This window comes from Triturus cristatus, chromosome 2_2, assembly GCF_964204655.1.
Source record: "Triturus cristatus chromosome 2_2, aTriCri1.1, whole genome shotgun sequence".
NCBI classification, from domain to species: domain Eukaryota; kingdom Metazoa; phylum Chordata; class Amphibia; order Caudata; family Salamandridae; genus Triturus; species Triturus cristatus.
The window spans coordinates 961101010-961127289 of record NC_140582.1 but is presented as its reverse complement, the minus strand read 5'-3'; the positions used below and the strand labels follow the sequence as shown (position 1 = coordinate 961127289).

The following is a 26280-nucleotide window of genomic DNA, read 5'->3' as shown; positions in this document are numbered from 1 at the left end:
AGCTGCAGGCAACATCAGCCTTGAACATTTGCAATATTACAGAACATCTCTGACATGGCTTCCTTCGAAGCTCACACTTGTTACAGCACAGAAAGCGTTACCACAAAATAAATCCCAGTTTGACTATTTAATGACCAGAGAGACACTGTTGAGAGAAAAACATGCAAACAAAAATGTTTCCAATGCACGTTAAAAAATCACGTCTTTAGCTGTCAATGCAGAATGAGAAAAGCCCTAAAACCTTAGTTGCGGCACTATTATGCTAACTTAAACACACACAAATAAACATTTAGAATTGCTCCTTCAATTTAATATAGTTCATTAGACATACCTTCAGAGCTCTGACTTTACATATTATATACCCTACTCGTAAATACAACTGTCCAAGATGTGGAGAGAACGCTACATATGGTCTGGATGTGTCATGTGCTCCGCGCTTATTGGGGCGAGGTTCTTGCTTGCCTGCGGAAAGCCACAAGGTGGATGGTGCCTGAGGAGATCAGGCAGGTCTTATTAGGCTTGTTGCCCTCACCTAAGGGCAGAAAGCTGAGCAGAAGGTTTGTTTTGCTGGGTCTTGTGCTGGCAAAGCGTTAGATTCCTATAGCATGGCTGTGTCCTAGACTTCCGAAGTGTGAAAGCTGGATGAGTGATATGCATGAATGAGCCACGGCAGGGCGGGTCCGAATGAAATTTGTGAGAACGGATGAAAAGCTTGAGGAAGATCTACAGGCATGGTCCTATATGATAACCAAATTAAAGGGGGAGCGTACCGAGGTCGGGGAAGATGACTCTGATGATGGAGGGATGGCCCCAAGTGTACCCAGTCCCCACTAGACTTATGGGGCAAAGTTTGGAGAGGGAATACCATGTGACACCTAAGTAGACCATGTAAACCAGTATAATGTTACTTTTGTGGGCACACTACCAAGCGACACAGTGGGGGAGGACTGGCTGTTAGAGGATCATTGTTGGATATGGCATGACGCACATTGTCATTAAGTTGGTAAAGATTTGGCTGACTTGAATTGGATGTCTTGGAGAAGTAAAATATAATCACCTGGTTCCTGTAAGCATGTCATGTTGTATATGAAACAAAAAACATGCCAATAAACTTTTTTTTAAAAAAAACCCATTTACAATTGAATTAATAAATCTGCAGTGACACATATCTTGTCTCACTCCCACCAAATTTGGTGAGCTGATATTTGCCATTTCTTCCTGCTCTTATTCCTTAGGCTGTTCAGGTCACCTCTAAAAGGGGGGAAAAAAGCTAACATAACCTCTTTTGCTTCCTCCTAGCTTCTGTTGGACAACAGCGCACCAGTGTTCTCCTTCCATCCATCTGCCAAAATCCAGAATTGCATCATAATCTGTAAGCAGCCATTTGTGTCTGGCTGGTATTTCACTGTATAATTTTACCAAACGAACTTGCAGAACACCATAATTTCACAATTTCATGGCACCAAGTAACAATCCCTCTCAGCTCTCCTTCCCATACTACTGTTATGAAAGGTCTCAGATCTCCCCTGGACCAAGGTATGTACCGTCACTTTCCCAGGGAGAGAATATCAGTTCCAAATTTATGGAATATAACATATACACAGCACTTCCTAAGGTGGGCAAACTTTCAACACTCCCCCAAAGGCAAGGCAAGAAAACAATATCACATGAGTCTCCTCTAGACCAAGGTAACACACACAACACTTCTCTAGAGCGAGATATACTTTGCACATCACTTGCCAGGAGGGCACACTCATCACCTCCTACGACAAGGAAAAGTCAAATTCAAACATATGGAATATATAAATTTATTAACACAATACTTCAATCACGAGCAGGCCGAATATATATTGATCATGGCAGACTCTCACATATCAAATAACCGATTGAAATACACAATCAAAGCAAATATATATGTAGAAATATATATATGTATGGCTATAAGAATCAGAAAATAAGAAGGAAAGGAAAGAATCAGTAAAGAATCAAGAGACAGTTAGTTGCAGAGACACCTCACCTACTGCTTCATCATTTCACCCCACTTCGCTCAAGGGGAGTCCATTGCTTGAACCGGGTGAAAGCTCAGAGGTGACACCAGCCCCCACTCTTCCGTGACAACACGTCTGCTGCACGGCGTGAACTTCCACCAGGCCAGTGTAGGCTCCCCTTTTTAATACAAATTCCAACACAACGAAGCTTCTAGCAAGCCTCGCCTCCTCGTTCTCATGAGAGCCCGTACCAGCCTGCTCCAAGGCCACTGCATCGGTTGATCGGGCCTTTGCTATGGCTCCGAGACAGACCATGTACATTCCTCTGATAAGAACCAGTTCTCTCTAGTCAGTAAAGTGCGAAAAACAGGAGAAGAGCAAAACATGCCCTCCCCACCTCTACAGCTTCGTGCAGGCACAGAAAATAGCTTCAGTCATGAAAATGGAGTTAGTTAAGCCATGCACACAGAAAGGCCCAAAGCAAGATGGAATCAGAAAAGCAAGGATGACATGAAACCATGTCAAAGGCAATAGTCAGCACTGCCACAGCATGGGCGGTGTCACCTACTACAGAATTTAGAGCTTCAAACTGCAAGTACCATCATGCCTTGTGCTGTTACGCCCACTGGGTGGGACTTTACTACAAATGCACTCACCTGTGACGCCGCTACTCCTCAATATGCCTTCCTGTGAACAAGGGCGGATGGACGCCCGAAACGCGTAGGGATGAAAGGCTGATTGTGTCTTATGCACGAGGTTGCTCACCATGTCGCCTGGCAAAATAAAGTTGATTGCCCCTGGAGTGTGGGCCTCCAACTGTGGGTTCTTTTTCGTTGGAATATTGGCGGCATGCCCAGGTCGCGGAGTGCCCTCACTGCGGAAGAGCGGGTCCAGCGCTGATACGAGATCAGCACAGAAGGAACTTGGTGCGATTTTGCCTGGGTGAAAACGGCGTGGCAGCAACTCTGGGTGCACACAGACAACCCACTGGGGAATTTGAACATTGTGAAGGAGGTCGGGCGGTGTCACCTACTACAGAATTTAGAGCTTCAAACTGCAAGTACCATCATGCCTTGTGCTGTTACGCCCACTGGACGGGACTTTACTACAAATGCACTCACCTATGACGCCGCTACTCCTCAATATGCCTTCCTGTGAACAAGGGCGGATGGACGCCCGAAATGCGTAGGGATGAAAGGCTGATTGTGTCTTATGCACGAGGTTGCTCACCATGTCGCCTGGCAAAATAAAGTTGATTGCACCTTGAGTGTGGGCCTCCAACTGTGGGTTCTTTTTCGTTGGAATATATATATATATGGAGACCAATTATTTCATCTTGTGGGAGCCTATTTGAGAACGCATCACGCTACATAGATTACTTTTTAAATCCGATTGTAAAATCATTGTCTTCATATATCAAAGACTAAACAGATTTTTTAAAGTGTATCTTTGACATACAATGGAATGCGGAAACCATGTTATTATTGACACTGGATATTGCAACACTGTACACTAGTATAAGACACATAGATGGTTTAAAGGCAACTGAGTATTTCCTGAATAGAAGATCAATTCGACTCATGGAACACAACAAAATGATTTTAGAATTAATGGAATGGTGTTCGACAAAGAATATTTTTTTGTTCAATGATGAACTCTTTCAGCAGGAACAAGGGACTGCGATGGGCACCTGTTTCGCCCCCAGTTATGCGAATTTATATCTTGGCTGGTGGGAGGAACAGGTGCTCAGAGGCAGTCCATTGGAGCACTGGTCAGAAAACATATTACTGTAGGTTAGATTTATTGATGATGTCTTCGTGCTGTGGCAGGGCACGGAAACAGATATAGAATTATTCATCAAAGACCTGAATCGGAACTCAATTAATTTAGAGTTTGTAGGTCACCACAGTAAAGCCACCATAGACTTTCTTGACATCCGGGTCAAACCGGTGGGAGGGAAGTTGGAGACCTCAGTGTTCCGTAAGGCTACCGCCGGAAATACAGTGCTCCATGCGGGGATTGCTCATCCATCTGCATTAATTAGGAGCATCCCTTTTGGGGAGTTCTTTAGAGCAAGGAGAGCATACAGTAATCAGGCTGAGTATGGCTGAGTATAATAAAATTGAGAGTGAGATGACCCGCAGGTTCATCCAAAGAGGGTATTCCCCGGCTGTAACAAAGGGGGCCTCATCTGAGGCAAGGAACCTAGATAGACAGAAAATCCTGTTTGAACCATCAAGAACAAAACAGAGGAAAATACGGAGAGAGGAGAATAAAAACCAGATTAACTCTAGATTCATAACAACGTTCAATGAAAAGCATAAAGAAATAAGATCTATTTTAAATAAACATTGGCATCTAGTGATCCCGTATTAGGCCCCAAAATGAAGAAACACCCTGACATCACCTATAAGAGATCAAAATCATTAAAAGATTTGGTTGCAAGGAGCGAATTTCAGGAAGTGAAAGGGCGAGCTCCCACCTGGTTGCATCAGAAACCAGGTTTTAGGAAATGCCCAAAATGCAAAGCGTGCCAGCATGGCGTAAATTGCTCTGATTTTAAAACTTTTTTTAATAAAACCATTGTTACTAAGAGTTTTTTGACCTGTAAATCTAGCTATGTTGTTTACTTGTTACGATGCCCCTGTCCGAAAGTGTATATAGGGAGTACCACCCTTCCTGTATACAAACGAATTCTACAGCACAGGAGGGCAATCGTAAATCAAGACAGAACGTATCCTATAGCACGACACTTTGAGTCCCATCACCAAAGTAACCCAGTATTCTTACAATATTCCTGCTTAGCGGAAGTCCCGAGGAAAAAGAGGGGAGGGGACAGGAAAAAGGATTTAAGGAGATTGGAAACATATTTCATCCTAGAATTTAATTGTAAAGAACCACTAGGGTTAAATGTGGATGAGGATCTCTACACGTGTCTGTCTTGAAACACTCAGAGAGAAATAGTGAATAGGAAACTACACACATGGTAAACCATTGACGATATGGTGTTTTTTCTTTTCTTGCCCTTCTTGTTTTTAATGGTGAAAAGTGGTCAACATAGAGGTTAATTCAACATGAACAATCGCTCTGCGGGAAAAAAATATCAAATATGATCTTAATATTTGTAAATATGTATTTACGTGTGATAACAATCCCTATTTTGTTTTATTTAATTGTGCCGGGTTGAAGGAAGTAAATAGGTATTTTAGTTGATAAATGCCTAAGTTTACATAAGCACTTGCACTTTAAAAATGTTATGATAATCATCATTAGGAAAAACTGTTTTGATTATTTATTTTTTCTACAGAATGAATATAAAAGAATGGTTTTTGGCTTTGCTTCAATAGAAGAAAACCATAGTATGTTATATAGACCAATTATTTGTACATAGTAGAATAGGGATTTCTTGCGTAATTTGCACAATAGGCACTAGCACTTTAAATTACCAATTGTTATAAGGAAATGAGAAAGGCACTTGCCGAGTATATTAGTTAAGAACAAATATCATTTGCACTTGCACTTTGAAAAAAATCCTAAATTTTATAGAAATGTATGGATAATTTCGACCATAATTGACTATTAAGAATGTGTGCAAGGTAGTGTATTCCTGCGGTATAAAAAATAGTTTCAATTACTGGGTCGTGAAAAATATTTCTTCTCCCTTCTCTCCCTCTTTTTTGTAAATACATAGAGGAGTAACACACTCTGACATGATTGTAGTGAAAATACGAAGGGAGGAGAGGGGAGTAAGCGTAATGTGCAATACAAAAACATGTTAAAGGAATAGGAACGAACATGTTAAAAGATGGCGGCCAAAGTGCACCAAGCAGAGCCTGTGATTTTATATGTTGAGTCCCTCTTTGATGTCATTCACCAACTGTTGTCTATTTTATTGAGAAAAAAATGGTGCACAAACATCGTGCACAAGGCAGCGTGAGTCTGCTGAAACGCGTTGATGTTACACCTCGTTCATTAAAATAAAGACCGAGTGCCCAACATTTACTTCGGAGTGCTGGATGTTTATTTCGTAGAGGAAATACACCTATATTTGGATATATATGTATATATATATGTATATATATGTATATATATATGTGTATATATATATATATATATATATATATATATATATATATATATATATATATATATATATATATATATATATATATATATAAATTCACTGAAAAAAACCATAGGTTTCAGGCTTGATATAGTTAGGAATTAGCATCTAAAAAACCTTAGAAATTCACTGTAAAAACAATAGGTTTTAGGGGTGTTATAGTTAGCTGGACATTTCACTCTAACAAAACCATAGAAATTCCTCCGATATAGTTAGTTGTACTAACTACATCTCGCGCGCCCGCAATCCACTGCTGATGATGTCACATATTACATCATTCATGACATGGTCAGTGATATCACTGATGACATCTCAAATGACATCACTGATGACATCATCCAGTGAATGTGGTTTGGTTCGTTATTTAAATATGTATTATATATATAGCAATTTGCATTGAAGAATGAGTGGATATATAAATATAAATATCTGGATGGAGGATTTAGTAGCAGTGTGATTGACTGTTTACTTGACTAATTTATAGTGTCTCACTAAATATATTGGATAGTGTGTGAATATCTGTATCACTTTGTCAGTTGTTGTGTGAACTGCTGCACTAGTTATTTACTAGCTACGTGAAAGTCTATATTATTTATTGATTAGTTAACTGAGTATTTGTATTGGAGAGTGAATGTGTGTGTGGTTCGGTGGGGGGTGTGTGACTGCCCAAAGATGTGTGAATAGTTGATTCAGTAGGTATATGAAGTTAAAACTACATGTTATAACAGTTGTTCGGGTGAGTGAATATCTTTATGGGTGTGGCGATGAGCAAATATATGTCTCAATGGTACATGTCCAACAAACTAGAAAAATAAAAGCCAGTGTATGTGTCAGTTGTTGTATATAAATAAGTATACATAAGAAGTAAATACATGTTACTGGGAAGTACGCTTAGACTTACTTTTCAGGGTTAGTGCTGGGTTAAAAGATGCAGCACTGGGTTCTCTCCTGATAACAGGTGAGTAAATCGGAATTCGTAGTTCGGCTGATTTTAGAGGAATAATTGTACGTTTCAAAAATGGACACTTAGAAACTTTTCTGCTGAAAACCACACAATGGATTCCTATGGAAGGAAATACAAGTTACTGGTAAGTACGCTTAGAATTACTTTTCAGGGTCAGTGCTGGTCTAAAAGATGCAGCCCTGGGTTCTCTCCTGATAACAGGTGAGTAAATCGGAATTTGTAGTTCAGCTGATTTTAGAGGAATATTTGTACAATGGTGAAGGAAGGGGGCGGGGACTGTGGCGCGTTTTAAGTTGGGAAATTAATTCCTCTTCAATCCTGCGGTCCCCTTGGGGCCAACTAGCCCACCAGGTACCTCCATTATGCGCCAGGGAGCTGCGTTGCAGAGAGGTGTTCAGAGGCCATGCCCCATTGTACAACACTCTGCAACGCAGCTCCGTACCGCTTACTGGAGGTACCTGGTGGGCTACGGTCCCAGCCGGCTCCCCGTGTCCTGCGGGAGCCGGCATTGCTTTTCTGGGGGGTTGCGGTCCCCGGGGCACTGTGGGGGGGATTGGGACCCCCCACACTTTTTTTTTATTCTGCCCCCGGGATTTGGCCCCAAATTAACATATTCAGCTGGGTGCAGGAATCTCGCCGATTTAAAAAAAAAAAAAAAAAAATCAGGCCTAGGGGGTCAGAGTATTTCTACCCTGCCCCCTTGACGCGTTTTGCGCCTTTTTTTTTTGGTTTTCTTGTGCCTCGGTTCTACCGAGGCACAAGATGGCTTCCAACACTTCCTGATTCAAAGTGTTGGCAGCCAATTAGCATACAGCTCGTGCTCGGGAGGGTGCGGGGAGGGTGCGCGGATCCTCGGAGGCCATAGATATATATGTACTTTTACCTCTAATTTTCTCAGGAACTACTGAACGGATTTACACCATTTAAGCAAAAGGCACGAGTCTGAACTGAGCACTACCTCTTTGCCAAATTTGGTGTAATTCCGTTCAGTTCGGGCTGTAGCTGCGTCAAAAGGTCCTATGGGAAAATGCATGGGGAAAACGCGTTTTGGGACCCCCCCATTTTTCTCGGCCCCTGCTTGACGAATCCCCGTGAAATTTTCAGGATAGGAGCGGACCGGAGCTGGCCAAAAGTTGGGAAAATTTCGTAAAGATTCGTCAATCGGCGCCAACGTTATTCCAAATAGAATGTTGCGGATTTCCTATGGAAAATAGGTCCTAACTATATATATATTTGTGTGTGTCTCTGTGAAGCTATGCATGTATGGCTAGGTAATTATTTCCACAGAAGAGCATTTTTTGTTTCGCTCATAACTTTGGTGCCGTTCAACAAATCTTCATAAAACTTTCCAAAAGGCAACCATCTGAAACAGCACCTTCCTAGAAAGTTGCGGCGTGATCCGTCAGTTGGGTCCCAAAATGTTGATTTCCCTTGTTGATTCACATATGAAACTTTTAAAGCACCTACCAAAAAAAACGCTGAACTGAATTACACCAAAATTGGGAGAAGGTTAGAATATTATGCTGGAAGCGTGCTTTTTGTGATTTTGTATAAATCATTTCAGCTGTTTTCGAGAAATTTGCATTTGAAGATGTGCTTGAGTGGTCATAAAGGGGTAAAAAAAATTATTTCAGAAATTTTGGTGCATAGATATACTCTGATTGGGCAATTTAAAGGGGACCGGTCAATCCTCACTGGCTGGCCACAACCTGACCAATAGGTTGTGGCAGCCGCTTGAGGACTCAAGGGCATGATCCCTGTATCCTGAAAATGAATTGCAAAAAACGTAGGGGCCAGGTTGAGCACATCCTGATCCCAAGAGGCATGTGGCGGGTGTTCAAAGGGGCCCCACTTGATCGACTGGCCACAAAAGGCTCATATATAAAAGGTGGTGAAAGATTTTAATCACAATATAAATCATTTGTTGGTGGTACCATGCTAATTTTAAGAATTGTGGTGTGTTTTAAGGTGGTTTTTACCATGGGAAAAATGCTGATCTTCTGCTGTGATTTGATGAACAATGAGAGAAAACTGTTGTCTCATTATTTTTTCATAGAGGTTATGGAAAGTGCTCCAGAAGCTAAAATGAGAGTGCAAGTTATACAAGTTCACACTATCTTCCTTAGTCATGAAAGAATAAAGTCTGATTGTTTGCGTAAAACATGGACTTCCAACAGAGGTTGCAGCCCGCCACTTGATTTCCTAGTGTTCTACTGCAGCTACAGACGCATTTTCTATCAGTTCTGAAATGCCTTCCTCATTCGTCACAGTTCAACATTCTGACATGCAGAGTGAGACCTACTTCCTTCCAGCAGCAGTCTGTCAGTTAACTCCCTAATCAATTACAGTTTCCCGTAGTATCCTAATGAACAACTAAAGTGCTAACATTCTGTATTTATGATAAAAGTGTAGCATACCTGAAGCTATCCTAATGGAATCAAAACTATAAAACGTAAAGCCTTTTCTTTAAAAATTACCATAATAAGGGGCTTCTTTTTGTTGTTGAAATCATTGTTAGTACTCTAGAAAGCAAAACTGAGGACACATTTTCTAGAAGTTGTTAAATATCCTCCTTATCCATTTCAGTAAAACATTCTGATACACAGACTGAAACATGTATTTTCTACACCAGCAGCAGTTTGTCCATTAAATCCCTAGTGATCAACTGCAGATTTACTACAAAGTACTAATGAGCAACAAAAATGCTAACATTCTCAGTGTGTGACAAAAGTATTTAACACCTGAATGCCATCTTAATGAAATCAAAACTAAAATGCAGTAAAAGAAAATAATTAGGGGTTTCTTTTTATCACAGAGACTAAGGTCAGTACTCATTTTCAGACATACATTTGTGTGTGTGTTTGTGTGTATAGTTCACTGTAAAAACCAAAGTCTACAGTGACATTATAGTTATGCTATAAGATCTTAGCTCATATATATTTATTTTTTTTTAACTCTAGAAATTTACTGAAAAAGCCAAAGGTTAAAGTGATGTTATATTTATGTGTAAAATAAGGTAAACATGTATGCTTAATAAACAAAAACATATATGGGGTTACCTATTACGTGCCCACTTGTCATGCACTGCATATGATATAACATATTACATCACTCATCACTTGTTAAATTACATCTTTGATGACATCGCTTATGCCATTGCAGATTAAATCAATGACCGACCATTGTAATTAACTTAAATGGTAATTAAACTAAGTTAATTAGATTGGTGGGGTCTTCAAAAAAGTTTCCCAGTAGTGACCCTGCAGGCAGGCATGGCAAAGACGTCCCTGCTGGAGAAGTTGCTTTGAAGTACACAATCAGGAGTCCGAAAAATGTTTTTACCTTAATGCAGTTAGTGTCATGGTAAATACATTCCTAGCCTCATAAAGTACTTTAAAAAAGAACTGTGCTTTTTAGGGTTTTTCTGTCCATGAAGCAGCAGATCAGCTCCAATTCTGCTATGTGTGCAAAAAAAGATAACATTCCCACATTTGGCTTTCTATGCAGGATTTTTACCCACTTTTAGTTGCCACTGCTGCCCAGGAGCTATCCAGCTCCCCCAACCTGCACATAGAAACTAATTGTTGCCATCTGTTGTATCCGAATAGCTGCAGTAAATAAAGCGCTTATATCACTTTGGAAGTTTTGCTGTATCCCACAAACCACAGCGAGCGACCTCTCACCAGCTTCTCTTTGACAATTATTTCATCCGGGGTAGGATGGGGACAAAATATAGACCCGGGCACCAAAATAAAAGTATCTCCTGTTAGTGAACTCGATAGCTAAAAAAAAGTGACCTATGTATGGAAGTCAGTCCAGTTTTGAGCTTGTAAGGACATGCTGCATGGGTATTTGGCAAGTTTTGGGAGACTGCATGCATTTGTGCTTGCTGCTGGCAACGTTAATTGCAATATCAGGGAAATCAACAGTAAACAATCGGCTCACCAACTACTAAAATACTGGCCTACATACTTACCTGTCAAACTAGCCCATCGGACACTGCCTGATTGCCCTATAGGCCAGTGGACCCTGAGAGCAGCAGTTCAGCTTTTCAGTTAGGGCTGGGCATAGGGATTTAATAATTTTACCTAGTGGAATACCCTCACACATGGACATAGAGACTGCTGGTTCACAGTGCTCCTCCACGTGAAACAATGTGGGTATTGCTTAGAAAGAAGGTGGTGTATGTGGTGTGAACCCCACTAAATAAAGTCGTTGGTTGTAAGTTTGGTCTGGTGCCCAAGTCAAGGCTTCTGTGACTGTGTTAGTGTTTCTGGTGTTTCTCATCATTCAGATTTCACTTAGAGGTTTGAACTTGTTAATTTTTTTATGTGGACCTAAATATAAATCTACATAGTTACCAGTTTACCAAAAAAGTAGCAAATCTGCTCCCAAAGAAGTTCTACGTAATCGATGCAAGTTTATTACTTTTTAGATTTTACAAACCTCAGCAGTAGTAGTCTTAGAAAGCTGCACCAGTCTCATATTTCCAGCCATACTACTATCAATCAAAGACCCAAACGGTGATGAGACAAACGTTTGCACATAGGCTAACCCCTCCCTTGGGCGTAGCATTTTGAACTATTGTTTTTCGTCCACTCTGCCACTCAAGGCAGAGGGTCTGATTTAGTGTTTGTTAGACAGAATAAAGGCAGACATGGTAGTGAAGAATTTTACATCCTTCCACCCTGCCTTTACTCCACCTAATACATTTAAAGGTGTCCGCTAGCTCTGCAGACATCTCTATACATTGGCAGGAACCGCCGCCATGGAGACTCCTGTCAATGTAGAAAAGGTTTGACTAATGGCTCCGTCAAACATGACCACTGACTGTCAAATTTCTCCAAAGCTTTTTATTTCTCCAAAACAAAGACCCTAGGAGGGAGTTTATTTTTGAAATATAAAAAATACTAATGACCTCCACTCCATGGGAGTTTTCTCACCTGGCAGTAACGGACAGGATGACAGTAAATAGAAAAATGTTTCCCGACTGTCCACTCTAAATAGGGCAGATGGTCTGATGGCTTATTCGAAATTTGGCAGGCAGACCTTGTGTATGGCAGATAGGTACTCCATTGCCTTTGTAACAGAGTACCTGTCTGCCAAATGCAAATCAGTACTGACCCTGCACCTCATGAGAACAGTCCTCCCGAACCTTGGTCATCTCACTCATTCACTCTGCGGCCCACTGCTTTTTTAAGTTTGGATGTTTGAAATTCACCCCACCCCCCAATCTCACTGACCAAGCTGCGCCCCTGTTCCAAGAGAGCTCAGCTCACCACCTAACCCCCTTTAGGCCCATGATTGGCTCTGAGAGTCAGGCTAGCCTAGCAACTGAGACCGATCCAATTATCCAAACGTCTGATCGGTCACTGTCTGCTCTGCCAGTCTATGTGTTTACATTGCTCATATTTTCACCAATAACTGTATGAAACAGCCTCTCACATCTATGTTGTTCCTCTCTGGGAGCAGGCAGAGGGTTGCAGGCTGAAAAAAACAGGGGATGGGTTGCAAAATCTGTAGGCGGTAGGAATCACTACTAAGTAATAGCCTACCGCTTAAATCAGTTAGAATTGTTATGTATGACTTTATCAATCACTTCCAGTCACCTGCTTTGCTCCCTCAGCCTCTGAGGTCTTCGTCTTCACATCCATTTCCTGCTATTTTCTATCCTCATCTTCCCGTTATTCTCTACTCACCTTCACCATCTCGGATACTGTAATGTGTCCTTCTCATAACAACTAGGTCTGTTTCAGTCTAGCTTTGTGAGTCATGCTTTTCATTTCTGCCAGTAATGATGTTGTCTTTCAGGAGTCCTTGGATTGGGGGCGGGGGTTCTTTGCTCGCTTATTGCATTGTGATATTTTGTTAATATCGTTGCACCTATGTATGTACTACCAAATAGTTAAAAGCTGATGTTTGTTGCATCAAGATTCTGCTGACTCTGCTGTGTCCTTGTTTTTACAGCTCGAGCAGTGAAGAATGGCTGAAAGGAGTTATGTACGCAGAGGGTCAAAACTTGGCGAGATATCTGATGGAAGCGCCTGCCAACCATTTAACTCCTACAAAATTTGTAGAGGTGGTTGAAGAAAGACTCCGGGCAGTTAACAGCAATGTCAAAGTTCACATAAGGTAGGTTTCAGTTGTTTCCATTAGTTGTTGACTTGTTTAAGGAATGAACAGGATTTAAAAGACATGGAATAAAGTACATTGCATGTCACTGAGGAGATGCGTGACTCCTCTGTGACTTGTGTAATGTTAAGACAATGTGTGCTAGGACCCTTGCGATTCTGGGCAGACTCATTAGAGGAAGTACGTAACTGGTTGGGAGATGTTAAGGTGTGATTATTAACGGTTATGACGTTATCAAAGAGCAGAGTGAGATTGTATGCTGACGAATAAAACATACAATCCAGAGCAGAGTGTGTGGCGTATTAATGTGCATGCCAATGGGCTGCGGAGGACGCTACAACTTGCATTGCACCATAAAGAATACATTATCCCGCATACTGCATGTGGCCTCTTGCTTAATCCCTGTTGATACATAATTTCCTGCTCCCAGTGATGCAAACTAGATATGTACATTAAGAGTATGAATTTTTCATTGTGAATATAAAAACTGCAGTCTTCAATTGGTGCCAAACTAATGGTATGAATTCAATGTAAGGTGTGTTCAAAATCATTAGTAATATTTAGACTGACTAATCGCTAAATTAATATCCTTCAATAAATAACTCCTTATCTAATGTGTGTTGTGCGCTGCGAACACTAGTTCAGATTTGAAACTAGCATTTACAGTGCAATAGGTCTCACATTAGTGAAAGTTAGAGCTATTGGCGTAAATGATAATGTTTTTTACTTACTTTTTTTATGTTTGCAGTGGAGGGATTATTTTTTATGTTTTTCTTGAATAGATTTTGTACTTGATTAAACGTGACAGAATGAGTTGAGTATAATTTCATTTGTTGACTGTATTGTGCCGGCCTGGGCGCTGTTAAGGATGCAAAGGTGTCTGTGAGCGAATCAATCTCATGTTTACAAGCGATGTGCAATAAAGTCATGAGCAGTGTATAGCAAAATAATGCATTTGGTTCTAACAAGGCGAGCAGCTAACCAGGTGGTGCTAATGATTGCTATTTGAGCTAATTATGGTTATTAGCATGTTATGTCTGCATTTATTCAATGTTAAAATATAAAAATAACACAAGCATTTCCAATGCAATAGGTCTCGCATTTACGCGAGTTTGAGCTATTGACATTGTAAATGACAATGTCTTTTATTTTTTTTTTCGTTCTTAAAATATAAATAAAAGGTATTGTCATTTACAATGCCAATAGCTTAAACTTAAGTAAATGCGAGACCTATTGCGTTGCAAATGCTTGTTTACACTGGCGCTGAGGTTCTACAGTTGTGTTGGCACTGAAGTATTTCTTTCATGTCCTTGCCTGTGTTTGTTAGTGCCAGGTTGCACCGCTGTCAACAACTGCACGTGTCTTAAACACTCATCAGTGGGTTACAATGTTTTACACGACACTTACACAGTAGTACTGGGGTCAGCATACATGGGATTTTACTGTCATAGAGTCGAGTAGTTGGAACAGCTGAATTGAATTTTGTTCATGAGATTGTGCCGGTCTCTTGCCATCACTGACTTTTTTTTTTTTTTTTTTTTATGAAACCTTTATTACACAATAAAAATACATACAAGGGCCTACAACCACCAAGGCCGGCCGCTACAGAGCCCGAGGGCCCGCAATGCAACGCCACACATTCAAATGAACCAGAGGCGAAGCTCCCGGCAGTTCGTGAGCACATGCAACAGGCCGTGGCCATAGGCCAAGAGCAATCGGAAAAACCAGTTTCATTTTCTATTAAATACAACACACACTCAAGGCAATGAGAGTCCGAAATAGCAGCGTGCGCTTCCCAGGACGGGGGACAACGTACAGTGTCCGAAGCAGTTCTTGACAGGAAGTGGTAGTGGGGGGCGATGGGAAGACAAAGCATGGAACACACCTTACACAATCCCGCAGAATGTGTGGCTAGGGGGACAAAGCAATATCAACCTATAACGGCAGAGGCGGGGCGCAGATATGTCCACGATATGAATTCCATGGACCCCATACCTTAGTCCATTTCCCAGGCTTGCCTCTCGCCACATACACCGTCTTTTCCCTAAACATACACCAGTCCATATTCTCCTTCCATACCGCGATCGTGGGCGGCCTCGGGGAGCCCCACAGCTGTGCAATATTACGCTTAGCCACCATGTACCCCAAAGTCACCCACTGCGTCTGTGCCACATTATAGTCGTTCGGTTCCCAGACATTCAACAAACACCTCCTAGCCTCTGGCAACAGAGCAACGTGCGTGACCTCCTCCATTACGGTGTGGATACCGTTCCAAAATCGCACAACCTCCGAACATTCCCATAGGATATGAAGAAAGGTACCCGACAGGCCACAACCACGCTTACACATTCCATCCCTCGAGTAACCCATACGTAGCAAACCGGGCCCCATGACATACACTCTATGGAGGATCTTCAGCTGTACGAATCGTAAGCGGGCCGGGATCGCCACCTCTTTCGGGGAGGCCACCGCCGATACCCAGTCCTCATCGTCCAGTTCCAAGCCGTCGCCCGTCCATGCCTCCCGCAGACGGATCAGCAAGTCCGCGCGATCATGAATACGTTTTTTGTAGATCAGAGAAATAATGCTGTCGGGCACATAGCCATCCAACACTCTATCCTCCAGCGGGGAATATTCGGGGATAGCAGCAACGTCCTGAAAGACCGAACACAGCGCATGGTAGACCTGTGCATACCGGAAGTACTCTCTATCATTTAATTTGTATTCAGTTTTAAGCATTTCAAACGTTTTGAAAGACCCCTTCGCCCAAAGATCACCCACCTTACATAAACCAATCATATCCCATTTCTCAAAGCCTTTCGTTTTCCACAAACAACCCAGCCGCCGGGAGGCATACAATGGCGTCGCCCGAGTCAAGCGATCCCTCCACCCCATCGCAGCATTCGTCGCATGCCACACACGTACCGCAACTTGCGTGGGTCCTGTCAACCGTGCATCCGGGGTCGCCGAATACAGCGCCCTATTATAATCCCCACCCGGGAGCAGTAATTTATCCATCTCGAAGGCCGGATTCAAGACAGGACCGTATATACCGTGTTTCACCGCCGCCAATTGAGACGCCCAATAGTATCTTTTAATATCGGGGAGGGCGACCCCCCCCCCCCCCCATCGTACCAAGGGAGCGTCAACTTGGCGAGAGCGATCCGCGACCGCCCGTCCCAAAACAGTTGGCGCTGAAGACCCTCCACCTCACGGAAATAACGGGCTGGCACGACATCTAGAGTATTTTGCAAAGCGTACAAGAAGCGAGGCAGCGACATCATTTTAAACAATGCCGCCCGTCCGAGCGGCGAGAGCGGAAGTCGTCGCCACCTCGCGACGTCGGTTCTTCAATCGCTGGAGGGGAGAGAGAAGGTTTTGCTCATAGCGGACCGCGGGATCCAGAGATATAAAGATTCCCAAATATTTGAACCCCAGTGTAGCAATCTGGATAGGGCAATCCCGCGGCAGGAGGGGGGCCTCGCCCGAGAGGACGTAAACACATGACTTGGCCCAGTTGATAACCAGGCCAGAGTTACGACCAAAGGAATTCAATACGTCTACCAATACAATTAGCGACTGTCGAGGAGAGGTAAGATACAGAAGGATGTCATCCGCGTAAAGGGAGACACGGTCCTCAAACTCCGGCGTCCATCTAATGCCCCGCAGCGACGGCTCCCAACGCAACCAGGCGGCGAGAGGCTCTAAAGAAAGTGCAAAGAGAAGGAGTGATAACGGACAGCCCTGCCGCGTACCACTCCCCAGTGCGAGGGGAGCCGACACCCTACCATTCACCACAACCTGTGCCAATGGGTCAGCGTATAATAATTTTACCCAACCAATAAACTCAGGGCCAAACCCGAATTTCGCCAACACGGCCCAAATATACGGCCACTCCAAAGTGTCGAACGCCATGGTAGCATCTAAAGATGCCAAGATGGCGACTTTTTTTTTTTTTTTTGTAACTAATACATCAAACCCCTTACATGCCCTGGTCACAAACCATCTCGCTTCACCTCCTTTGCACACCATCTTTCTGCTTCACAATCTCTTTTTCTCCTCCTGTTTCTTACACACACTTTCACTTTTTTGCTCTCAGTCACACAAGTGGTTGGAACGGCGGAGTTTCTCAGGCACCCCATCGCCAATGAGCTCACGTTTCAAAATTACACTGGTGACAGGGCTTTAATTGGGATGAAAAAACTGGGGGGGTCTCTCAAGGGGCGTGGACAATGTAATTAAGGGCGTGGCTTTGAAACATATAAGCTACAAATCTGTGCTTAGCATATTGTGTCGCCTGTCTGGTATTTTGCTGCTTCTGTCATTGTATACAGATATGTAATACAACAAGCACCATCACACCTACAACAAGTTAGGGATATTGACTATACCAATGGTTGTTAGCTGCATAAGTTAAATAGGCAACAGCTATGGATTTGTTGTATTTAATATTAAAAATGCTTCTGTTCTGGAATGAGGAGACTGTGAAAGAACTATACCGAGTCTCTTTGAAGTTACATCAAAGGCAGTGAAGGGTACTGCTGCAGAGTGAAGATTTTTTGTTTCATCCTGAGGGCAAAAATGGAGAGCCCGATAGAGACCCGTCTCATCAACTGCTTTTTAGAACTGCTGGTGCTGAGTCCTGACTGGAGAACACAAAGTACTACTGACACAAATGCCCTGTGGACGAAATTAGAATTAAAAAAAACAATTGTTCAATTTTAATACTTAAAACAATGCAGTGATATCAATACGAAACATGAACATTTATTTGTGATAAAGTTGAATAAAGTTTTGGGGCCTTTTACAAACTGCTGGGCTTTCTGCTGATTTTTCACTTATTGAGGAGCAGCTGCAACCTGTTTTAAGTCAGTACTATTTGGAGCGGCCCACTCACGTCATAAGTACCCTCAAAATTGACAAACACCTGCCAACGTCTTCCACAAGGTGTGCGCCCCTCGAGCCCAGCCTTGATTCTGCATGTGCTGAGAGCCGCCACTGAGGAACCCCACCACACGTTTGCTAAACACGTGGACACACTTTCACACTTTGATTTCCATCATCAATCTTCACCACCTTATGTTGCAAGCGACCACTGACTTCTACATGAGTAATCATTGACGCTGTTTTAGGCACTTGGTTAAAAGAGCAATTTCAACAAAGCGCCCCACTCCTCGTTCCTACAGCTGCAGGAGACCGTTATATGTGAAATCTTTACACGGAAATCAAAGATTGTCCAAGGGCAGGAATGGGAATTTAATCCAGTCTTGTTTTTGTCTTTACATACTGTCACTAGTAGTTTTGCTATTCTCCCTTTGATCAAACCTGATATGCGGCAAAGTTCAATCTCTCAATACAATTATGTTTGTTGTAATTATTGATAATTAGCATTCATACAGCGCGCGACCGGCTGTTAGTATGGCACTGTAGCACTTGCATACATACATACACACACACACTGTTGGAAATACCAGTGCCCTATGAATTTTCACCAAGGCATTTGGGCCTCATGCCATACATACAGCACCATATAAAAGACGCACACCTCAACCCTGAGGAGAGGAACGCAGATTAATGGCCAGCTGAAGCCACTTTAGTGGGAGAGGGCAGTACTTCTCTCCCCTTTATTCCCCATTGGGCTCTCCCTGCATCCTGTACAAAGTAATTTTCGTGAACAAAAAAAGTATGTGTTTGTCAAAATGCATGAATCTTTAATGCGCGCTCACTTAGCGAGAATGAGAGTATCGGCTTTGTTGTGAGACCTTGAACTAAAGAAGCTCCTCAACCGTACCCTCATGAAGGCTTCCAGGCGACCCTCGCAGGGCATAATCTGGCGCTCGCTAACGCTTGATTCAAGACAAAAAAATGCAGGTTTACGACTGCAACACTGCAAAACATTCAGCCCGTCAAAGCATACCAGGGGAAACTCATTGCAGCTTTGACACATGCAACAGGAAGGGCACACTCAAAATAGTTTTTTACTGAAAATAGCACGTTCTGCTCGCGGGACTACAGGGATGCGCACACACGAGAATGTGATATGATGGAAAATGGGTTATAAGTGCATAAACACCCGGCCAGGGATGATTACAAAGTAACTTCTCTTGCCGTGGGCAACTTGTGGGGCAACCAAACAACCTGCCAGAAAAACATCAGCAACACATGTACCACGGTGAAACAGAAAGACAGACCTCCTCTCCCCCAGATTCTCTTCCCCTGCTGTCACACGCTACGGGAAGCGGAACAACAACACATAAGCAATCTGCCAAAAGTCTCATATGCCTCTCTTCGCAAATAGGAACACACCTGGCAAACAAACCTTGCTTCCCGAATAACGTGCAAGCGTGCCGCTTATGGTGACCGGTCTTCACAACCTGCCCTAACGTACACTGAGTCTCTCGTGGATTTTAATACTAGTGGTTATAGGTGAAACAAACATGTGTAGACCCGTCTGCCCTGCTGCTCTAAGCAGACAACAACAAAAATATTTGCAATGCTATAGGTCTCGCATTTAAATGCGAGACCTATGGCATTGCAAACAAACGGCTGCATTATCCTGTGAAAGTGAAAGCGTGCATGGCACGCTCAATGTAAGCAAAGCACGCCATGCTTAAAGTAGGAGAAACTTCAATCAAGAAAATAGTACACCTACCATGTAACAACCAAGTAAAGGGGCCAGTAGCCATGAGAGGTTACAAATGGTGACATGGCTGTACTAAGGAGGGACTAACGAGCCTATTTAGGAATCAGAAGACTGCATTTATGTAGGACAAAGACACAAGCCAATGAAAAATATGGCCGGGGGAGTGGGCCGGGCTTCTTTCCCATACTGAACTACAACAGATCTTCGCCAGAGCAGCGCTGGCTCAGGCTCGACCTAAAAAGGACAGAACTCGTTTGTTGAAAAGTGTAACTATTTAAAATGTAAAACAGCATATATGCCAGAATACATCTCCTATAAACCCAGCGTCGTTTTAAAGAGCAGCCCTCTCGAGGGTTAATAACGCGCAAGCTACGGCAAACTGATGAGGATATGCCATTGCTATTTTAACCGATATCGGTGGGAAAATGCCTCGGGGGAGTAGACGGTGGGAGCGTCGGGCCTGTGCCGACTGCAAACCTTTTCCAGATTTTTAGAAACGATTTGCATCGGAAATCCTTTTTAAAATATAGTGTTAAAAGGGCCCTTGGAATAGTGTAACACAAGTTTAATGTTATCGTTTCAATGCTCCTAATGCGAGTAACTGGCAAAACGATCTGAATTTCTCCGGTCTCACGTAAAAATGCGTTTGACTACTGCCCTACCTCTAAATTGCAACAATAATGCGGCACATTCACAGTATTTTGCTACCTTCCGATAGCTTCGATGTGCTTAGTGCAGTGTTGTAAAAACTTTAAACGATTCTTTAGTCATTGCTGAAGCGCGGTGTGCCGTGCTGCTTTAAAGACGCAGTATGGGGGGCTGGATATTGAAGAAGCGGGCACCATTGCTGATGGGCGGCTTGCCGTGCTGATTTAATAAAACCTGAATATTGAAAAAAGTTCAGTGAGACGCGCAGCAGAGAAGAAAGGTGCGTATCCACCATCGTTAAAGATAAAGCACTTAAAACATACACAGATACAGTGTACACGCCGGAAGTGGGGAAGAGGAGGTGAACTTCTGTAACACGTACTACATGGCAGTATTTGATTAAAACAAATTTCCAGCTTCCACCTCCCAGCGTTAACTTAGAATTCTTTTGCCCACTGTGCCACCTCAGTTTAGACTCAGCCATATGCAAATCAGTCCTGGTTGATTTTTATGGGAAGTTCTTCTGGGGATTTGAATCCTTGGTGGAATAATTAGGAGAAGGATTATAGAAGGTAATGGAGAGGGAGAATAAATGAAAACACTGCAGGTGTTGATGGATGTGCTGCCACAAGCCCCAGTTGACTGCTGCCCCATGGGGGACAGGCAGTACTTAATTTGAGCTGTTGGTTTCCAGTGCTGGGCACTGGTACTAAATTGTCAACACCGGCACTCATGACAATCTGTCATATGATATCGCTGTATGCCTAATTTAAAGATAAGCAAAACAGCAGCTGTTTATGAATTCAATATACTTCAAAAATGGCTAATACCAGCCACCAAAGTCATTCTTACAGCTTTGGGGGCCTAGAAGAGTCTGAATTGTCACTGTTAGTTCTCATTGGCAGCACTAGCAGGGGGAAATGGGTGGTGCAAGCTGCCAAGCTGTACTGTCCTACTGGCGTGGGCCCTGCAACGTATGTTTTTACAAATTAAGCACTGGGTGGGGGCAAGCCTGCTTTGTTCTGTATTTACTCTTATGTTACTAGGGCAGTGAAAATAAAACCTAGGTTTTGTTGCATGCTCAGTGGGATGTACTGATTCAGACTAGGAGGTGAAGATCAAAGGTGGGGAAATGCAAGACGTATCAAAAGGGAAAGGGGAAAGCGGTTGGAGGGAAACAGGTCACTATACAGGATGAAAGGTACAGAGGGGGGGAAGAAGGCTTCCTAAAGTAAAGGGGAAGCTGGAGAGAGGCTGCATATGTATGAAGATGGTAGGGCAGTGTAGGGAAAAGAAGAACTGGGCGTGATGAGTCCCTGCCTCATGTCAGTCGGTGTCTACACAGGGAATATGGCACCCATTCGTTCAGCACAGGTGCAGCAACAGAATGGTGTAGTCTGGTCACGCAAAGAGAAGAGATATTAAATTTGGGGATAACGAGGTCACCCTAGTTCAGTGGGGTTGTCAGAATATTGGGGAAGAGTGGAGCTGATTGTGTAACTGCTGTGTTTGTTTATACCCGAGGGGAGCTATCTCTTTTTAGGTCTCGCCTAGCGATGCAGCGCATGTGCTGCTCGCCTTGGCGAGACCTATTGTTGTCGGTTTGGTGGGTGAAGGGGGACAGTATATGTGCACGCACGTACAGAGGACAGGTGCGTTCAGCACAACGCGCGCATGGCATGCTTTTACTTTCCCTCGCTCACCGTTGTGGAAGCTCCGGTTGTGCACGCGCTCAGTCTGTCTTCCAGAGGTTCGCCGTTGACTTGGTTGGCGGCATTCTCGTGCAGGGCAGGACGCGAGAGTAGCGCAGTCATTCCCCTGGTTCCCTCTTGTTTTCGGAGACACATTCTTTGCGCTGGTTTTTTCTTCTCCCTTTTAGACTTTGGAGTTTCCCTCGGACCCTCACAGAACTTCCGTTTACCATGTGAGCTGGCGCGCAGCCAGCAGTGTGCAGCGACCTCATCAGCTGAGCTTTCAAAGAGAAAGGAAATGGCAGATACTGGTTGTACTCTGTGATCAGTCAGTCTCTTTGTTTGCAGCTACAATTGGAAATGGTTTCAGTGTGTGAGACTGGTTCCGGGACATCTGATTGGTATTCTAGCAAACTTGTGAGTATTGGAAGCACATACAGCACTTCGAGGTCGTCTTACTAACGCTGGCTTCAGGGCAAGCAGGAGGCAACAGAGAGGCCGGTAAACCAAGGGCCTCTAAAGTGGTGGGGGAAGAGAAGAGGCTGAGCATTAAGTTATGCGCTACAACCCTACAGGCTCGCTACAGGCTTCTTTCTGACTGGAATCAAGGCAGAATATTTCCTAGTTTCAGGTTGGCAACTGTTGCAACAATGTTGTAAACAGCCAGAATGCCTAACACTAGGCAGGGCTGTAAGTAAATGTGTTTTACAAGTGCACTGATGAATTAATTTCAAAGCGTGTTTAAAGCGCAAGTTGTAGTTTCATTTTTGCAGGGCCATTTTGGCCCAAGTAATATGTTCTATGAGTCACGTGTGTGAAGAGTAACAAAGGGAAATTGAAATGTTCAGGGAGAAAGAGATAAGTTGTGGAGCAGTTTTGCTAAGCGGTTACAGAGAGGATCATAGAATCTGTGACATTTCATTGAGGATTTAGGAGCATCTCTAATGGAAGAGTATTCTTTCAGCCCTTTTCTTTCACTGTGCATCTTAATCGTTTTATCTTTTTTCTTCAGGTATTGATAAAGGCGTAGTTCTCAAAACAGATTGTCACAAACACACTTGCTTGCAAAACGTGTGACAGGATTTTAATACACCTGGTGAAACATAAGATGTTGCTGTGCAGTGCTCAGCACTATTTAAGACCCTTTAGTTGTCAAAGAGTGCTCTCTGTGCATTAAACTTGTAACTGGGAAAAAGGAACCTTTCCACGATAGTGAATGGGAGAGAGCGATAGAATTCCCAAAAAAAGTGTCCAGGAACGCCCGGTTCAAGAACATACAGTTTCACTTCCTGCACAGGGCCTACCTAACGCCAGCACGACTTCAACGCTTTTACCCAGACACGACCTTCCTCTGCCCTCGTTGTCCAGCGGGGGACGCAGACTTTCACCACATGTTCTGGACGTGTCCGGGCATTCAGACCTATTGGTCATCTATCCACTCGACACTCAGGGAGCTTACCGGGTTGACCCACCTGACCACCTGGGAGGGCTGCGCATTGGGCATACTGGGACGGAGAAAACAACACAAAATATCAATGCGCTTCGTATCCCTGGCCCACTTGTTGGCCAAACGCTGTATAGCCATGCACTGGCATGCCACATCAGGCCCCCCATTGGCGGCATGGGTGGGGGCGGTTCTTAAATGGGCGGCTGCAGAGGAGGAGGCAATCCGTGCGGAAGAAGCCAAAGGTATCCGCAAAGTCCCAATTTCTCTAGAGTGGGCGCTTCTATTGTACCAATTCAGACAATCCCAGACCCTGGAAGACACAGTCACTGCCATCCAGACCCCCAACACGGTACAGCCTTCTGCTATGCAGGCTCCCGAGACAACGGATTCTCCACCACGACCCCCTGTACCACCACCGGACCAGCCGGGTCCGTCTTCGTCCTTTTCTCACATCCAACGGCCCCCCACACTAATCCACACACCCGCCTCCCCCTAGGCGAGCAGCAGCTGCACTATCGAGTAGGCACTAATGGATCCATCGCGTACGCCCCCCCAAACACTATAAACCCCATGGCACACCCCAGTTCAGTTTCCCCCCAGTTTCTTTTACTGGCAATGCTCTGCTACAACACAGACCACATCCTCACTGCACAAGACATTGATGTACTCCCTATTGTGATGAAGGTCTACTCTGCTACTTATGAACCACATTTACTTATACGGCACATGTTGTATGTACGTTTACATCTTAAAAATGCCAATAAAAAGAATTTTCAAAAAAAAAAACTGGGAAAAAGGAAATGTGCTGTTGACTTACTGCATGCATTTCACACGCCGTGATCAACAAAGAAATGCCAGGTGGGCAGCTTAATCTGTCAAGTTGAAAAATGTCTCTCTTTATGATTTTGAGTCCATTTATAACGTTGTAAGATAAAGAGGAGAACATATCCGGATCCTCTTTCCAGAGGTTTTGGATAGACAATCCCGATGACTTTTGTATTTTCCTACCAGCGCTTAATGGCTATACCAACCATTTTTGGACGTAGAAACATTATACTTCGACTTTGAAACCACAAGATTATATTATTTTATCTATTATGTTCCAGTTATTGGATCAAACCTCAAGGTGTTGAGTGGCAGGGGGATGTCAGTCTGGAATTGCTACCCTTTATTTATACTGGTACTTTGTATATCAACATCACAGTGTACTTGCATTTCTTGTTGTATGGGCTTCTTTACCTCGGTTGCCCATCTTGGTCTTCAGTAATATTTGCCATTGTGGACAATCTACGTTAAAATATTGCTCTGCACTTTAAGAGGACTTGTTGCTAGGAATGTACTTGTTAACTGTGCTGTGCACTCACCCCTCCTCTGGGGATGTTTATCATCTCAACTAAGAATGTAACAAACCATTACTAAAGCTCAGATAGACAGACAACACTCATCTTCCTGTAAAGGATGAAAGCAGTGCCTTGAAGCCCTTTTTGTGTTCCTGCCAGAGATGAGTGCTTTGACTAGAGAAGTTTGTTGCCTTCGAATGGCCCGCAGCATCACTTAGGCTTTCAAACAGACACTTCTCTTGCTGATTAAAGTTTTGGTTCATGTGGCTGGGCCCAAATACGAATCATATTTTTAGTGACAGAGCCGTGCGTGCCCGTTATGGCACAGGAATAGATGTGGCGTGCTCTAGGAGGAAATGAACAAAGGCGCCGTCTTATTTCTCCCTGGACTCTTGTACACCATCCTTGAAGGGGGGGAGGGTGGAGTTGTTTCTGAGGTCGGGTATATTTAGCATCTCTTCGGATTGCAGTGAAAGTGCTGTCTCCTTGACAGGACAGACGAGGGACCCTTAAGAGGCAGCAGTGAAGCTGCCTGTGTGCCGAGGGCAGGCTATGGAGACCTTTGTTGCATGAAATATTGACTTCTTGGGGCAGCCATCCGCACTGCTATTTATATCCTGCTGTTATCTACTGTCCTGTCTCCTAGATTTGCAATTGGCGAGATAATAATAATAGAGTTAGAAAACCGGTATAGGTCTTTTTAAGAGCACTAACTCGCTGAGGTTACCCATCTGGAAGGACCTAGAAGGATGAGTGGCCCCGTTGGGCCCTGCTGCTTTCAAACCTGTGATCTTCAGATAATTATCTGTATCAAATGCAGTAGCTCATTGGAACTTTGTAGTTAGCTGTTGTCTTGCTTTATAGTGAAGTGAGGGTGATGAGCTCGAGCTTCCGCCTGCATAGAGACATCTTAAGAATTTTGGGGGCCCTGGGCCAAATGTGTTTTGGGGGCTTCTGTTAAGAACAGCTTTAAATTAATGGTCCAGTTTCAGCTCTTTCATACCTGCTTTGGCCAGGTCACTGTCAGTCCACAGGCACACTCGCCCACATTCTAAATGTGTTTACATCTAGTATGCAGGGATAGTGTTGCGTGTTTTCAATACTATAACACAGTAACAGCTCACTAATGCTACTACAAAAAATCTCTGTGACACCATCCCATTTCTCATATATCATGTTCTGTTTTGAGCTAAAGAAACAAATTAAACAAATTAAAACAAGCATTTGCAATGCAATAGGTCTCGCATTTGCGAACGTTTGAGCTATTGGCTTTGCAAATAACAATGCATTTTATTTGTGTGTTT

At 43.4% G+C, this 26280-nt stretch overlaps 1 protein-coding gene across 1 annotated transcript in view; it reads left to right on the top strand.

The window, feature by feature from the left end:
* Window positions 1–26280, top strand: part of LAP3 (leucine aminopeptidase 3) — a 353892-nt gene that overhangs the window by 183788 nt on the left and 143824 nt on the right. The window contains exon 6 of the mRNA XM_085642373.1: window positions 13043–13207. Coding sequence (XP_085498499.1) covers window positions 13043–13207 — 165 coding nt within the window. The remainder of the gene's footprint in view (window positions 1–13042; window positions 13208–26280) is intronic.